At 42.3% G+C, this 17,407-nt stretch overlaps 1 protein-coding gene across 3 annotated transcripts in view; it reads right to left on the bottom strand.

Annotated features, from left to right (window-relative positions):
• Positions 1 to 17,407, bottom strand: part of LOC310986494 (dedicator of cytokinesis protein 3-like) — a gene marked incomplete at both ends in the record, with an annotated part of 178,753 nt that overhangs the window by 97,197 nt on the left and 64,149 nt on the right. For all 3 annotated transcript variants that reach the window (XM_083972425.1, XM_083972424.1, XM_083972423.1), the window contains one exon: positions 5,319 to 5,402. In XM_083972425.1, the coding sequence (XP_083828551.1) occupies positions 5,319 to 5,402 (84 nt within the window). The remainder of the gene's footprint in view (positions 1 to 5,318; positions 5,403 to 17,407) is intronic.

Genomic DNA, 17,407 nt, shown 5'->3' on the forward strand with positions numbered 1-17,407 from the left:
CGTTAAAGGTTTTTGCCCTTTGCTAGTTATAGTTGGGTTTTTTTGGCTGCAGTGCTGCACCAAGGCCATTTTGAAAAGTCGAAAAGTTATTCATTGTTATGTTGAGCTCACCCTTATTTGAGGAATAATTGCAAAAAATGTGTTTATGTACTGTAAACATGAGGAATGTGAGACGATAACATCAGCACCAACAGTCGTGTCCTCAGAAAGTGTGAGTTCTTGATAAAATAGACGATTTAATCTGTGTTCAGTTCTGTGTGAATGTGCAGATATAGATGGGAAACCTGCATGCAACCGTCCCTCTCACATCTCTCCCTCATTTCACTTGCACAGTCTAAAAGGAAAGAGCTGGAATCAGGTGTGTGTGCGTGTTCTTTCCACATGGAGGGACATTCATCAGATGCCTCAGCCGAGTAGGAAGCTGTCATGAAAGTTGACTCAACTCAGAGTAAAAACCTTGACAGCTGAGAGTGACTTGTATCCAGGGAGTAAATATGTAGAGGGAAGCACCCGGACACGCTCTTGGACTGAGGGGGGAGTTGTCATTTGTCTCCATCCAAGTAGAAATAAAAACGATTGTTTCTCTGGCTCCTGGAGTCTCGAGGCTCGGGCTGACCGCTTTCTGTCAGGGACAGAGTCAAGCAAAAGAGACGTTCATATCAAAATGAATGCATATTATGACTCTAACCTTCTCAGACTCCGACTGTGTTCACCGCTACAGACACAACTCATCATAGTTTTATCAGAGCTGACATTATCTGAATCACTGTGACGTCCATCCTGCGCTCTGTGACAAACCTTTTCTTTCTGAAAAGACAAATGTTCCAAATTTTCTTAAAATGGGTCGTTTCCCCAACAACAACCTGCTCCTGAGTAAACATGAAGAGAAACACTAACGCGTCGTATTGATTTTCACTTTATCTTTTTGCAAGATCATGAGATCCATTTCCTCGGTGGTTCTCCATAATCTGATATGAATATGGAGATAGATGTTTAATTGGCTGGTTAATTAATAACCAATCAAGATTCATTTATCACCCTCATTAAGATGGCTGTGTTTACTCCCCAGCCTCTCATCTATATGATAATCAGGCCAGGGCCGGACCAGCAGTGTCGGAGCCTATTTGTAAGGGTTGACATGAGGACATGTGTGTGTGTGTTTCTGCAGAAGAGTGTGATTCCTAGAAAAAGACAAAACAGGGCTGAAAGACAGGAATCAAATATTCATTTGTGTGTGGGTGTGTGAATATGATTATTATATGTAAGTGGGAGCAGAGAGTGCCTCGGCGTGAACGCAGGTGCAGGTATCGGCTTCATTTGACCAGCGCCGCACCACGCTGTTCTCTCCCTCCGTGTCCAATCGGTTCAGTGAGTGGTTATTAGAATAATCATTCAGCTCCCTTATCAAAAGAATTCACAATAATAATCACTATAAATCATTTGGAAGTGGGAGGCAGAGCTGGAGGAGCCACTTTTGTTGAGTTAACGCAGGTTGAGACTGAACTCATTATAAATACAGCATTATGCAGTAAATTCAGGTTTCCATCAAGCTATCAAATCAGCTCAATATGAGTCTGAGATGATGCCTTGTTCCCCTGCGGCGCTCACCTCCAGCTACTTTATGAAAGGAGAGATTGCTTGTTGGTGCAGTAACAGCACCCAAGAGGGCGTTTTCCTTGCGATTACAGTTATGACGGTGATTCAGTGGAGGTGTGAGCTGCAGCTGAGGCACCGAGAGTCTCACTGTGAGCATTAAACTTCAGGTTACAATCAAGTTCTGATTGATCAATGTCAGATTAATAAACTGTGCTAACATTAACACTTGTTGTCTCAATAATATCAAATAATGGCCAGATATGTTTTTGCAACTTTGATGGTTTCGATGTAAATTTGTCATCATTTCATCACTGCACCATAATTAGCGTATTTATTCATGTTCTATTTTCAAAAAAGGATTTTGTGACCTTTGACCTTCGCTATGAGACAATCATGTATACAGTAATTAATTATGTAACATTACGACACACAAAGAAAATACGATACATGATTATTTCATAGCGTGACGAATATGCAGGTCACAACTTATTCACAAGAGCTTTTTGGAGATGTTCCATTGTGTTCGCTGAGCAGCTTGCATCTCTGCCCCGCGGATCTCAAAACAAGATGCACTGATAATTAAAGTAATGAACCTACCCCTACGACTATAGGGATTATGGCAATAGGTGAATTTGACAAAATGTTGAACTATCCCTTTAAAACTCCTCCATTTTCCTAACAATAGTAAAATAATGTGAGCACAGAGAGGAGGGGAGAGGAAACCTGCTAACATCCAGACAGCTTTCAGCTACATGTACATTCTTGGCCCTTCAAGGTGAAGCCACGTAGGCAGTTTTGACCTATTTCCCATGAGCCATCTCACTCCTGGACATCCACAGTAACATTAGCTTGAAGTGGAAGACACTGAATGTCAAAGTTGAAAACCCTCTGAGAAATAAATAGCTGTGACAACAGGTAAAGCTGACAGCACTGAGAGTCCAGACCTCACGCTGTGGCGCCCTAAATAGAACTCTAATGCTTTTCCAAGTGTTATGGCTGTAATCTTTATTATCAGAATGAAAGGTGAAAGTTGCATTCCTGCAGTTTATTTAGCCGTCTCCATATCACTGACATCATAGCCTGTGAGCTTCATGTCTGGGTGGATAATTTGGCTTTAGTGCAGGAACGGGGACGGCAGTTTGAAGAAACATCCTGCTCAGTGCATTTTCTGAAAACAACTGCAGTGTCTCTGCAGCAGCTACATGTACATGATGAGGTTTTTATGAAAAACACTTGTTGGTGGAGGGTTTCTAAAATACATTTACATGTTTAGATTATGATGGAAGCTGGGGGGGGGGGGGGGGGGGGGGGGGGGGGGGGGGGGGGGTTCTTGCATGAAATGTGTGTCTTGGACAAAAGATATCCCCAGTTTGGCCAGATAATCACTGTGTGTGCTAAAAGCAAAGCTGTGATGCCACTTTGTACCACAAGGGCTCAGATAATCACCCCCACTGTCCCTGTCTGTATGGGATGCATTTCATAACAGGAGGGAAAGAGCTGCAGATTGGATTTGAGTCCAAATAGAGTGAAGACAAGAGGAGGAGGAGAGAGAGAAGAGGGAGGATGAAGGACTAGAGAGATGACAACACAGGAGGAAGTAGATGACATTTCTTCCTCTCTGTCTCTCCCTCATGGGCACTTCCCCCCCTCAGGTAAAGAAACCCCCCCCCCACCCACCCTCCACCAATCAGCCCCTGGCAGAGGATCGATGGCAGCCGCCTGCCCAGCTGTGGCTAATGGGGCACACACTCTTTCATTATCAGCAAAAGACAACGTTTCCCGGCTTCACACACATCCTGGTCTGAGCTGCTAATTTCCATCCAGTCAAACTCGGCGTAACAATGGGAGGGTAACACTGTCTAATAAGTTGGGCTCTGGTCCAGGCCTGCGCCGGGCTATTACCGACTATTTGCACTAATTATTGGAGAGAACTGTGCACTTTGTTTCCACTGTGTGCATCTGTGATAACATGGTCATGGCAGCGTTAATGTGAAAGCTTTTCTCTTCTGAGGGAACATATACCCTGACTCACTGAGGAAGAGAGCAGGAGACGAGACAACTCTGCTGCTGCCAAACTACAAGGCTGTTGTCTTTAGAGAAGAGAGAGGAGTCACGCAAAGACATACTGTGTGACCAACATTTCTAAATGACTCGATGTGTTTCCGTTCAGCCACACAACTCAGCAGTGTTTGTTTACAGGGGCTCAGGATTTGACACAGGAATCATCGAAGACGAAGTTTCAACACACGTTGGTTCAACAAAAGGAAACAAAATTCTACAGGAATCATCCTCAGTCAGTCGATCAGTCTGTGAGGTGATGACGAAATAAGAATTAATTAATTAACAAGGCTTCATTTGTCCTCTTGCGAACACAAAAACCTGATGGGGAAATGATCCTGCTCGTCTGAAATGACCCTCTCAGCAGCAAAGAGGCTTAAATGAACCGTGGAAGATAAGTGAGCGGCCGCATCAGCACCACAAGAACTCCTCTCTGACATTAATTAACGTTATTCACATTCACGCCATCATCCTCTGAAAACCTGATTACGGGTCGTCAAGAGCAGATTTGTTAATGGATCTTTAGCCTGACAGTCAACAGGTTCACAGTCTGGTCACCTGGTTATTTTATACTCACAGGAAGACAGAATTTAGGAGCAGGAAGTGATGCTCAGTAAGTGACTCTTATCTGTTTTGTAATATGATTTTTTTTTACTGTTTTGGCTGCAGGACAGTTTAAATCTGACAAAAGCAGAGTGGGTTTTAGAATAACTAAAACCAGTAGATCCTGGCTGATCCATCATTCATTCATTCACCTTCTGTTCCGCTTATCCTCACTAGGGCCGCAGGGGAGCTGCAGCTTATCTCAGCTGAATTAGAGCGAGAGGCGGGTCACAGGACAGGTCGCCAGTCACTCAGATAAGACAGACAACCATTCACTCCTACAATACGAGCAATTTAGTGTCGCCACGTAACTGAACCCGCATGTCTTTGATCTTTGGTAAAAACACAAAGAGAACCCACCCACGGAAAACATGCAAACTCCACACAGAAGGACCCCAGTCGGCCAGTGGGTTTCGAACCCAGCACCCTCTTGCTGTGACAGTGCTAACCACTGCACCACCCTGCTTCCCCCTGACTGGCCCAAAGAGTGAAAACTCTCCATCCCACTTTGTGTGTATGCAGGGCCGTTGCTAGGAATTCTGGGCCTCCTTAAAGAATACTAAAGTGGGCCCCTCCCCCTGACTTTTTCAGTTTTTTTTTTTCTTAGACTACGTATGTATTATCGTTTTTTATTTAGCCTACTTTGTTTTGATGCTAATGCAGCATTACTATGAGTATTAGTCAGGATCTTATGCAGAATAAATCAGTCATACAAAGATTAGACTACTGGGGGTTTTTGTGGGCCCCACTGGGCGCTGGGCCCCTAGAATTATCATCACCTTTCTCCCCTATACAACGGCCCTGTGTGTATGATACCTTTAAGATGCAACAGACACGTTGACAGTGATCACGGACACACAACTGTGCAATGTCACAATCACACTGCTGCGTTCTTGTTGCTCATTTGTTGCCTTTAATTTGTTTTTTCATTTTCTACTGAAATGTGGACTTAATTACTTTCATACTGTCCCAGGTATTTGCCACTCTCCAGCTGGCTGCTGTAATGCCACTGTGGGACACTGTGGTGTAGAAAACACATCTCTGTCAGCTGGACGTCTTACCTTCACATTTCTCCAGAATCTGAACCGTCTCTCCGACCTCCAGAGCCAAACCCTGAGTCACTGAGCCCCGGAAGCTGCAGATCACTGAGGAGAAAGAGACAAGAGAGGAAAAGAGAGGTGAATATGTGGAACTCTTTTCTGTGGAGAACAGTGGCACAACAAGTCAGTTAGAGATCGATGACTGAATTTTAGAGCAACAACTTTTCAACATTCATTCAAGAAAGTCAACAGAAATTAGATTTTTCACATAAATCCTGAAACTTCCACAGTGACAGCAGCCTGATGTCAGCATCAGAGCTGGACCGAGCACTGCCATGCTCCTCGCTGTACCAGGCAGCGTTGGTGTTAATATTCCTCACGACTGCACCAGTGCAGAAAAACAACAGAGCTCAGAGCTTCCTCACTTCACTGCTGCACTCACTGTATCTCACTGTATTTCACTGTGTCCAGGGCTGAAGCATCAAACACTGGGATGTCACATGACGCAGCCACAACATCGCTCTCATCCATCGCTGCTTCTCTCCCTGTGCATTTCTACACACCCATCACTTACAGCAACCTAATGCTACCTTCATGTGCTGTTGGATTTTTGATAGTGGTTGTATTAAACATGATGTGGCACATGGAAGAAAACATGAACACAAGTTGTGAGAGACCTGTGAAACATACTATTTCTTCCAGGCATCACAAAATCAATGGTAAACTAAAGAGTATAGATCTTATACATTATTCTATATATATGTTAATAGAAAAGTCCATACATTTAAATTGTACAGTAATGCATGTAGTGAAATTCAATGCAACACATCTCACACCTGGAACACACAGCCACCTCACACATGTGTGTGTTCACGCTGGCCGTGTGTTTGCTACCTCCATCCTCATTCTTTGCACACATGTACGTAATAGGAATCTCAAATCTCTTAGATTGCAACGTGTGAGACGTGCGTGTCCACTCAGACCTGTTCACACTGGGACTGTAATGAAACCCAATACGTTCAGCGGCGCCCCAGCACACAGCCGGTGTGTTCCCGGCCTAAAGCGCAGCGAAGATTGGTGTAAAGAATGAAGATTAGAAATAGAAAATCCATCCACCAGTTACACTGCTCAGCCGTGCAGCATGGCTGTAGGGGGGCTGGAGCCAATAGCAGCTGACACATGGTGGGGGACACCCTGGACAGGCTGCCAGTCTGTGACAAGGTCAACATATCACAGAGACACAGAGAATGAGAAGAAGATAAAAGTGTCTGGTTCTGTAAATAGATTTACTCAGAGAGCAACTGATGAGTCCAGCCCTCTGCTAACTGTAGCTAAAGTCTCATGAGTGTTCAAAATTTGCCAAATTCTTTCACACTGACCAAACAAAATAAAGATCTCCATATTTCACTTTTCTAGAATGATGTATTCAACCGCACCAATAAACACATTGTATGGTTATAATCATCAGAATATATACATGTATATAAAGCATAAATGTGCATACTATAGGTCAAAGAAGAGGCAGAGGTCTGTGGAGAGGTTAGGCTGTTAGGCTGATCTGAATGTGAAGCAGGAAACGAGATGAGACCAGATCTTAACTCTCCATCAGCTCCGTCTTTGTCTGTTTAACTGTCTGCTTCCATAAAGTCCCTTTGTGTTTTGAAGACCGCACATCTTGAGGTCACAGCGTTTTATTCCAGCAGTTACTTTCTCATTCAGTCTGTGGTCAATCAGCCATCGGAGACAAAGCCAACTTTATGAGCAGGACATGGTCACGCTCCTCAAGGCCTCATGACAGTTACTGTGTCAGCGGTCAGTGCCACTCTCTGTCCGTCACTGTGGGTTTAAAGAGCTCAGCTGCCTTTACTGCTGCTGCTCTAACAGTTTGCAGATCCAGACAAATGCCCCAGTGTCATTACAACATGTCACTGTAGGTGTTCACTTGTCTTGTTTGTTGACACTTGAGTGGTATTTCAGTGATGACACTCGGAAATATGTTTATATGATTTATTCTCTAAGTAAAAAAAAAAGACTGGAGCTATTTTGCAGATGCAGGATGAGTGCATTCCAGCATCAATAATATTTTATGTTTTGTGCCTCTGTAAAATACAAAAGAAAAGAATTAGTAGAGACATAAACAGTAAACGAGGCAGAAGAGCAGGAAAATACTGATGGTAATGACTGTTTATGTTTCTCCAGTGGCAGAAGATAAAACTGATTCATAAACATCAGCTTTGTGAAAGCTTTAATGTTTACTGCTGTAAATCCTACACAGACAAAACATAACGACATGAACAGAGCTGAGTGACAGCCTCCACCATGTACTTTACTGACAAACAGCGCTAAAGACACAACTAAGACACAACTAAACAGATTTTATTAAAGCTCTATACAGTATAAAGATAGATGTCGATGTGTAATATGTTGATTACAAATCTGGTCTATGTTTAATATAAACTCTCTCAAAGTATCAAAGCCTCAGTCCACAGAGAAATGCACAGAGACTGTCTTCGGAGACTGGGCCTTAAAACCAGTTGTCAGGTCTTCCTGTAACTTTGTGATGTCACAACAACATTCGGACCACAGCACAAACAACCTTAACAACCACTGTGGCCTGTTGTCATGTGTTGATATTGATTTACTGTTATCTCTGAATTAGCTCACCGCTAATGCCAATGCTAACTCCTGTACAGCCACACTGATACAGGATTTGTAAGGTTGATTCCAGTGGCAACATCAGTGGGATTTAAAACAAACAAGTAGCCTAAATAAACCGGATGAACATAAATCAGTTCATTTTATGTTGTTTTTTTGTTTTTTTTAATTATATGCAAATATTTTTTGCAAACATAACTAATACAACAGTTCAAGCAGCAGCTACTCCCAGGATTCACTGAGAGGAGTAAGGCAGGTGATGGGAAAGACACCTCACACATGATGTATGTTTTTCCACCTCAATGGTGATATTTTACAAAGCTTAAAGCTTTTAATAATATGAATAAACACGAAACTTTAAAATGAATCAGCAGCAGCTCAGTCACAATAACAATCACACTCCCAGTTATATTTTTTTGTTTGAAAACACAAAAATGATTTTATTCACTCATTTAGAGTGAAAACCTGTTAAACAACATGCAGACAAATTGTTCCTGAAATCTACATCATCAAATGTTAACGCTCTGCTCGTTCTAATCACTTTTAATAAACTCAGACATTTGCGAAAAGATATTCAATAAATCAAGACGGACTCATCCTCATGTTTTATCTCAGCATCAGACTCTAACAGGAACCAATTGGGAGCCTGTATCTGGTGCCATGACAACAGCTGAGAAAGAAGAGGAGAAATAAATGAAGATCGAATATGGGATTTAGGATTAGATGCATTTCTATTTACAGTATCTCCTCATCAGAGATGTGTTACCTGAGAGGGAATCAAAGGCTTTCCAGCCTAAAAATGAAAATTATAACTCATGAGAAAATCTGATATTGATGGAAATGTTCTACACTGATGCCACATCTTCCAGATTAAGTTTAATCCTGGTGAATAATAAAAACAGAATACAGATGTGGACCAACTGCTAATCCCTCAAAGATCTGACTCTGATTTTGTTTGTTACATAAAGTGTTTATATAAATATGATGCTGCCCATGTCCCAGTAAAACAGTTTCTACAACAGTTTCACTCCTTCAAACTTTTGGATTTGTTGGCTCAAGATACGATACGATAAGTTTCCTCCATTTAGTGAGACTGTCACAGAGCTGAGAGCCCTCCAGAGACAGGAACACACACACACTGAACACACACACACACACACACACACACACACACTGAACACAAAGGGATTAGCATTGCTCCATCCGGCTGGTATTGGCATTTAGTTTATCCAGTGGATTGGGTCAATAGGCTGACAAATGACTCACATCTGTTAGGCCAGTCACACCACTTAGCCTGTGGCCTTTATGTGTGTGTGTGTGTTTGTGTATGAATGTGGCTGTGAGACAGAATTTAAAATAATGGATGTGTAGTGTGTGTGACGTGTGTACGTGTGGCACTTGAATGAGTCATTTTCCCCAACAGTGTAATTCAATTTAGGGTGCGACTTCAAAAGCTTTGTTTCAATATTTATTCATCGCTGCTCAGTTTCAGCTTAGACACAGATTGAACGGGACGTTTGACACAAATTTAACGGTGAATTATTCAGACGATCAGGTACAACAGAGCTTCTACATTTGGAGGAGAGATGCTTTTAGCCGAAGCCCCTCACAGTAAGAGTGCTGGTTAATATACATAACTTTAACATGAGATTTCCACATTTTGTGTAGGTGGAGAGTGGAGTAACAACGCGCTGACAAACGCAAACATCAAAATACAGACTCTGAAATTGAAGCCGACTCGAGCAAATTCATCATCTCTTATTAAACGCAACACTAGGCGACACCACTGTACAACTGCAAGAGGCTGGGGAAAAAAAAACTAATTTGAAAAAGCTGAATATCCATGCCCAGAAGAATATTAAAACTCTGTGTATGCTGGAGATGTGACTTCCACTTCAGCAATTAAAGTAAATCCACAGGGTCTCAATTAGGGGAATGAGATGATCTTCTCTTCAACAGACCCACTGTGAGATTTTGGAGTGTGAAGCCATAATGACTGTACTAATGACAATCATTAATACAGCCATCTGCACGGTGGAGTGCAGTGACCCACTGTACTGGAAACGCTCCTCATATGTTTATGAACAACGTGTGATCGGGTCTGTCGGCTGCACGCGTCCAGATGTCGACGCTGCTGCTGCAGTGACTCGCACGCATGACAAACAGCTGCAGAAATGTGACACGAAATGCAAAATTATTTTTGCAGCAGAGTCAACATCTGGTTGGTTTAAACTTATAACTTTAAAATGATAAAACGGCTGAAGTTCTACAATGTCCCTATGCAGGACTCATAGGGTCAACCCCGGTGGCTGTTCCATATGAGTGGCCTGGAAAGCTAAGTTGTGTCTTATATAATTTGGAAATACAGGGGCATTCTGCATAAGTCATCATCTGTGGAGCCGTGACCCACATTAACAAGAGTTTCAACTTTAAATGAAACCATAATATGAGACATGCGAGAAAATATAGTGGGTAAAAACGGCTTAAAGCCTCTTAATGGATTTCTCTCTCGCTGCAAACAGTCTAATGCGTATCATGTTGCATTTTGTGGAAGTTGTGCTCATGCATTATGAATAATCTGCCCCGTGCTGGAATATGCGGCTGACTAAGAAACATATTACACGCGCATTTAGTTGTGTCTTCCATCAATGAGCATATAAAAGGGAATGAATGGGATTCCCTGGGGTGTGAGCTGCAGATCTGCACAGATCCAGATCAAGGGCAGGTTTGCAAAGTAAAAGAGAGAAAAGGTCAGGAGAGGAAAGATGGTGCTGACGTCCATCTGTCTGTGTACAGTATGTGCATGTGTGATACAGACAGGGGGATTAAACATGGCCGACTCTCAGGTCTGTGTGAAACAGAGAGGGAGGGCAGGAACAGAAGATGCTCGTTAATGCTCATTCCCTATAAATGAGTTTCTGTGTACGTGATGATGTATGTCTGTCTGTCTGTGTGTGTGTGTGTGTGTGTGTGTGTCATCATGCCCCATGAACAGATCTCATCCTAATTAAGACATGAAGCTTGTCATTTTAACATCCTCCTCAATGCCCACAGGCACATGCAAAGTCTCAAGTGCACTCAGCACTTCGGCAGATGGACTGTGTGTGTGTGTGTGAGAGTGTGTGTGTGTGTGTGTGTGTGTGTGTGTGTGTGTGTGTGTGTGTGTGTGTGTGTGTGTGTGTGTGTGTGTGTGTGTGTGTGTGTGTGTGTGTGTGTGTGTGTGTGTGTGTGTGTGTGTGTGTGTGTGTGTGTGTGAGAGAGAGAGATTTTCCCCATACCCTGTAGTTACTGCTGCTCCACAGCTGATGGGGAGGATGAGGTTTTTTGGAGTGTGATGAGGTGAAAAGAATCGGAGGGAACATGGACCAGGACAGATTCAGATCTAAAGACGGTGATCACAGAGACACACAGCTCTAATTATACTGTATATATATGTTTATTTATTTTGCACGTGTTCCTTCATTTATTTATACGCATGTGCAGTGATTGTATGCCAGCATGCATGTGAGGCAGATTTCCTGTAAGCTTTTAAGCTGCATAACAATGTAGTGTAAGACAGAAACTCTGGATACAGAGATGGGGACGGGGGCCGAGGTGACAGTACCCAAGAGCGGGGACGTCTTCCTCAGTGTCAGGCAGAACTAGGCCAACCTCCGTGAACCCACAGTGGTGACTGGGACGACACAGACGGCACACACCAACCCATACAGCTGAGATCAACTATAGCAGCACACAGATGGGACGCAGATCTCAGTGTGTCATGTTGAGCCTGGAGATCTGTTCCCCTGCTATTAATAGGCTAAACAGGCAAACGACTCACTTGCACTTTTTCCCCTTACTGCTTGACCAGAGACGTCTCAGTAACCAACATCCAGGATGGGGGACACTTGGAAGCTCCCAGGAGAGGACTGTTGTCCTTTTGAATCAGAGGAGCATGAAGGCTCATGGCCACAAGTCTTGTTGTCTAGTTGTCTGTAATTCCTCAGTCATCCAGTGCCAGTGTTTTAGCGTGATACATGAAGGCAAACAGACGGAGAGTCTTTAGGACATTTCAAGAAGCTCATGAATGTCCAGGTGCAGAGAGGACTCTGAGGGTCTCTGGACAATATATGTCTTAGTTTTTGGTTCAGTTATAATTTAAAAACTTGAAATGATTAATGGTAATGATGATTGTTTTTCCTCTAAAGACTGGCCCAGTCGCACTGAACATGCTCACAATCTCTCCCTCTACTCCGAAGTTACAGCATTACATCATGATCAGAGGGATATTGTGTTATCACACAGTTGACCTTTGACCTTTTTCTCATCATTTTATTGATACAGAGACATTTGGGTTAAATTGTTTCATAATCAGTGAATCAATTTGTGAGTTATGGCCAAAACTGTGTTTTGTGAGGTCACCACAAGCGTGTCCTCCGACAAAATCTAATCAATTCATGCTTTAGTCCCAATGCAGATACAGTATTTCAATAATCATAATATTGTATATTTCAATATTTGAGTTGGACTGTGTTGAGATATTAAATTAAATTGTCTAAGCTTGTGCCTAAATACAGAAAGGTAAATGGTGGGTGATGGCTGCTACATATGGACCACTTAAAGTGCGTGTGTCTCATTCACCTGTTCCCACACACACTCATACTCACATTCACACATGAGGCACAGCACCAGGAGAAGTCAAACTCTGAAAACAGTTTAGTAGAGAAGTTATACGTCACTGTCTGAGAGGCGTTCGAACAGCTTCATTCATTTGTAGCATAGTGATGACCTTAGCATGAGCTTAGCCTGAAGAACGATGGCTGCTGCTCATCATATCCGAGCTACATCCAGTTTTCACCTTATTTTCAAAACTCAAGCTGAAACTTGAGGTGGAACTGTATTATCATCTATGAATCTGGGCTGTAACTAAAATCAGTGGTTGAAACATATCAGATTTTAAATGTCAGCAAATCATTCTCATTATCTCTCTCTGGAGATAAAGGCAAAGGAAGCTGCTGGCAAAGCTCACAAACCTACTCACATCTATCTCACAACAGAAGTCCCTGTCACACTCCTGATGAAAGTTTAATCGAGGTAATGGAAACAGCATTTAATCACGACGCTAACAGCTGTCAGGGAGTGAGGGGTGGTTTAAAGACGGTAACATCACTGCTTTTAAACTTCACTCCACAACCACAGGAAACACACAACTGAGTTTAAACCTATAATAATAACAAGGGAGGGATTTATTTGTGAAAAATCGTTCAATAAGCATTTAGTCACCAGTGTTTAACGCTGCTCTCTCTCCAGCTTCGATGCTCTTGTTTTGTGGGACAACAGGAAAAACTCAGAGAGCCACAGCTCCACTGTGCTGCTCACTTTCTTACTATTGTGAAGGATAACTCTTTTTCCTTAAGTTTCTCTGTAATTTCCACAACTTTACTTGACTTTAGTCCAGGAGTTGTCAGGTCTGATCCTGGGGGCTGGCTGAACGGACAAAACAGAACCCACTCGGCAATATTTACTTTTTTGGCAAATTGGCAACGTTAAATCTGAGCTAAGTTAAAGTTCCATGTTTGAATTATGTACGTATATTTTGTGTAACTTTTTTTTTTCTGGCAAAAAAGGAAAGAAATGGAAAATTGGTTTTGCAGCTCATTTACTCTGACTTCCTGGTTGAGAAACCTGGATGCCCCGCCCATAGCCGACGGCTCCAGGTGAGAGAGCAGAGAGCAGAGAGCAAGATGGTTAAAGGAAGAAATATCAGAGAGACTGAGCCACATGTTTGAGCCTCAGTCGGACCAGAACAGTCAGCACAATTAGCAATTAGCATCTTTTATTTGTTTCTGTTGGCTCTCAGTGTCAGTGACACCTCTAACCTTAGTGAATCTAAATCCATAATAATCCACATTACATTACTACATTATGTCTCTGACTGCAAAGGTTCAAAGTACAGTCAAGTACCGTGAGGTGGATGTATGGGGAAGCAGGTGGAAACCTCTGCTGTCATCTATTTAAGGCAATATTTATGAAAGATGAAGGCAAGTCAACTACATAACAACATTATACAGGAAATGTCCCCTAACAAATCCTAACCATGAAACCTGATAATCCATCACCTTCACTGCAGTCAGTATGGGTCTCTTTAACACCGTGACTGCATGTTATTCTACAATCTGGATAGGGACATTCATACATATGTGGGATTTGGCCTCTGTTGATGACCACAGAGTGGCTCGTCACTTTCATTTCTCCCCTGCCCCGGTTTTCCCAGCAGTCAGGGAGACATAATGGACAGTGTGTCACCCTGGTCACATGCCCTCTTCTCTCACTTCCTGGCTACTGCAAAGCTCTTTTTCTGTGAAACGCCAGTGAGCGCTAAATGTTGTCTGAGGTTGTGACCCGCTCACATTAAGCCACAGGCAGACACGGATCTCTCAACAATGCCAACGTCATTTCACATTAATACCAAGCGTTTATTTATACATTGAGTTCATGCCAGCAGTATGTGACAGCTCTGAGTCCAGTGTGACGCCAGGACATGCTAACTCCCTCCCGCAGCTAAATCAGCACAACAGCAGCGATAATAATAACGGCTTCATTCAGCACCCGGCAGGACAATCCGTTAGACTGAAGGTTACGTCAGGATGAGGTTAGAAAATTACAACCTGTAGAACCAAACATCACAGGGATCCTTCACCAAAAAGCTACAGATCTTCATAAAGTCTAAAGGATGTATTGTATTGTATGTATTGTATTGGCTCACCCAAAAAACAGTTGGCCAATCAGAGGAGAGGCTCAAAGCCTCCTCTCTCCTGGTTGTCAAATCAGCATTTATGAAACCTACAGTATATTCTGAATGTTGAGGTTTGATTTGTGATTTAAAGCCGAATGCACTGATCACTGACTGAAGCCAATATGTATTATTAAAATCCACTCAGTGAGATTGGTTCTGTTTTATTTATTTATTTTTATGACAAATATTTATTTCCATTTTTTCTTTTGGATAAACACAACTCTCCATTGACGAGATTACTGACTGTAACCAGATTTTAAAAACACACTGTTGTCTCTTTCCTTTGACAAGATTATTACAGCAGCAGATTTACAATGGGCTCAATAAATAATCAGAATTTTAGAGACAGGAGCTGCTGTAGAGACGACTGAAACCACAAGCTATCAAGTTAATTAGATGAAAATAATGACAGACAAAATACAGTATAAAGGACGGGACAATGGAGAGATTTAAATTGTTGCTATTCTGTTTTTTTGTTCTTTAAGTAACCAGTAGCCTAAAAAAATAATCTAGTAGTAAATGTTGCATGGTTTTTAAAGTAATGTTCTGTATACTGATCACATTAGCTGGGAAAGCTAATGTTTGAAGTTCACGTTAATGCAGATAAACACATTGTTTCCAGGAGCATTTTTAGAAAGACAGGATTAAACAAACATTTTTCTAAATTATTATTTTATGAAATCATCTTTTAATCCTCACTCTGTGATGTGCTACTACTGTATACCACTGAATTAGTGTTTGAGTTTCCAATCAACAATCTTTTTTTTGTGGTTTCTGTGGTGGTGGTGTGTGTGACCTTGTGACCGGTCCAGATGTTGATGTCTGCTCAGTAACTTTCACACACACACAGACACACACACACACACACAGCCGAGGGCCTAATGTGTGTACAGTGAGGAGAAGTGAGGTCTGTGTTGATGTCACTTCCTGTTTCTGTGCGCTGGAGTTGAAGAAACCTTATGTAGGTCTCGTGTTTTTCTCTTTCCCTCTGTAATTGGAAATGGAGATGATCTCTCATACAACCGCATCATGTCTGCCTTCTGGCTGAAAAACTAAACAATGCATGCGGCACGAACCTCTGCCCACACTCAACACTCTCCGACAACAGGAACCTATACCATAGTTTGTTGTTTGTGTATTTGTTGTCTTCTGACTTTGATAAACAACCATATGGAGCCCACAGCTGACTGTCAAGGCCTTGCAATGGAGAAATGTAACAGATCATGCTGTAATGACTGGGGGTGTAATGGTCCATGTATTTGTATTAAATATTTTGGTACAGGATGTTTGGTTCAGTGCAGAGGTGTCCACACAGTGTTACCACATGAGCATAATAAGTGGCTGAACGGAAGCTTTGTTTGCTTACTAAAGCTACAGTAATACTACCACTAGCAAAAAAAACAGCCTGAAGCTGGCATCATGTTGGTATTAGGTATAGCGTGTCATCATGACATGTTCTGATCATGTATATCTGTTATTTTAGGTGCACGACACAATGCACGATTCGGGCAACTGAGTATGAGTTAACAATGCCGACAGGCTGCAGTGCATACACAGTAAAACATGTAGCGATTATTTCTCTTTTTGTAACTGCAAGAGTGAAAATACACCCATACCAGTCCATTTGGTTTCATTTGTACAACAGAGAGTGTCTTTTGACGCCAGCACATATCAATGGTGGTGGTTATTGAACTATCAAAGAGAAGACTGGACTCCATGCTGTAAGGCTTTCTTTTGACGTCTCTCTTGGTAATACGCACTGCTTTAACTGCTGGAACTCTGTGAGTGAGTGAGAGAGACGTACCGTGTGTGCGATGACAACAGCTCTCGGGTTCAATTTTGTGATGTGAGCTGTGAGGGAGACGGCTCTGACACACAACCTCAGCTGTGCACACACACACACACACACACACACGGGGACGGGGCAGTGCACCGACAGATGAAAAGGCATGGTTCTCTCTCACCTGTGTGCATGAAGTCGCAGTGATTAGAGTGATTGTCGTTATTATTAGTACAAGCAGAACAAATCACTTTAATGAGTTCTGTCCAGTTTGACATTGTCAGGGTGTTAGAAAAAGATTTGATTTTATTATAATCGAGAATTTATTATAATCGAAAATGCATATGTATATCATAATAGCCATTAAAATAGCCGACTGGATCATCTAACAAAATACACTAATATTTAACCTAATATATTTAGCCTAATAATATACTTATAATTTCAACAAACTGCTCAGTAGCTGTTTTCATTCACAGTGCAGTTTATGTCACTGGGCTCTGGAAACTAGATCCAACACAGTCTCAATATTGTCCTGACTATAATAACATCAATTACACAACGATCACCGAGCTCATCACTGTGAAGCTGCAGAAGCTTTATTCATGTGGCTGCAGCTCATTTTGAACATCACCCTGCAGAAGAATTAGAGATGAGAGGGTTGTTAGTGTTTAATAACTTAGAGCAGGAAATTCAGCCTCACGCGTAAACGATCGTTATGACAATCAACCTTCATTATGCACATCCCATTTGGGCAGAGACACAAAAACCAAAACCCACACACACATGCCAGCACCGTGGCCTGCTGTAACGACACTGACACACACACACACACACATACACACAGGCCCATCTCCATGTTGGCAGTTTTAGGTCCAGTGGGCATGATTTTAGCAGCAG

The sequence above is a fragment of the Trachurus trachurus genome, assembly GCF_905171665.1.
Source record: "Trachurus trachurus genome assembly, chromosome: 5".
NCBI lineage: Eukaryota > Metazoa > Chordata > Actinopteri > Carangiformes > Carangidae > Trachurus > Trachurus trachurus.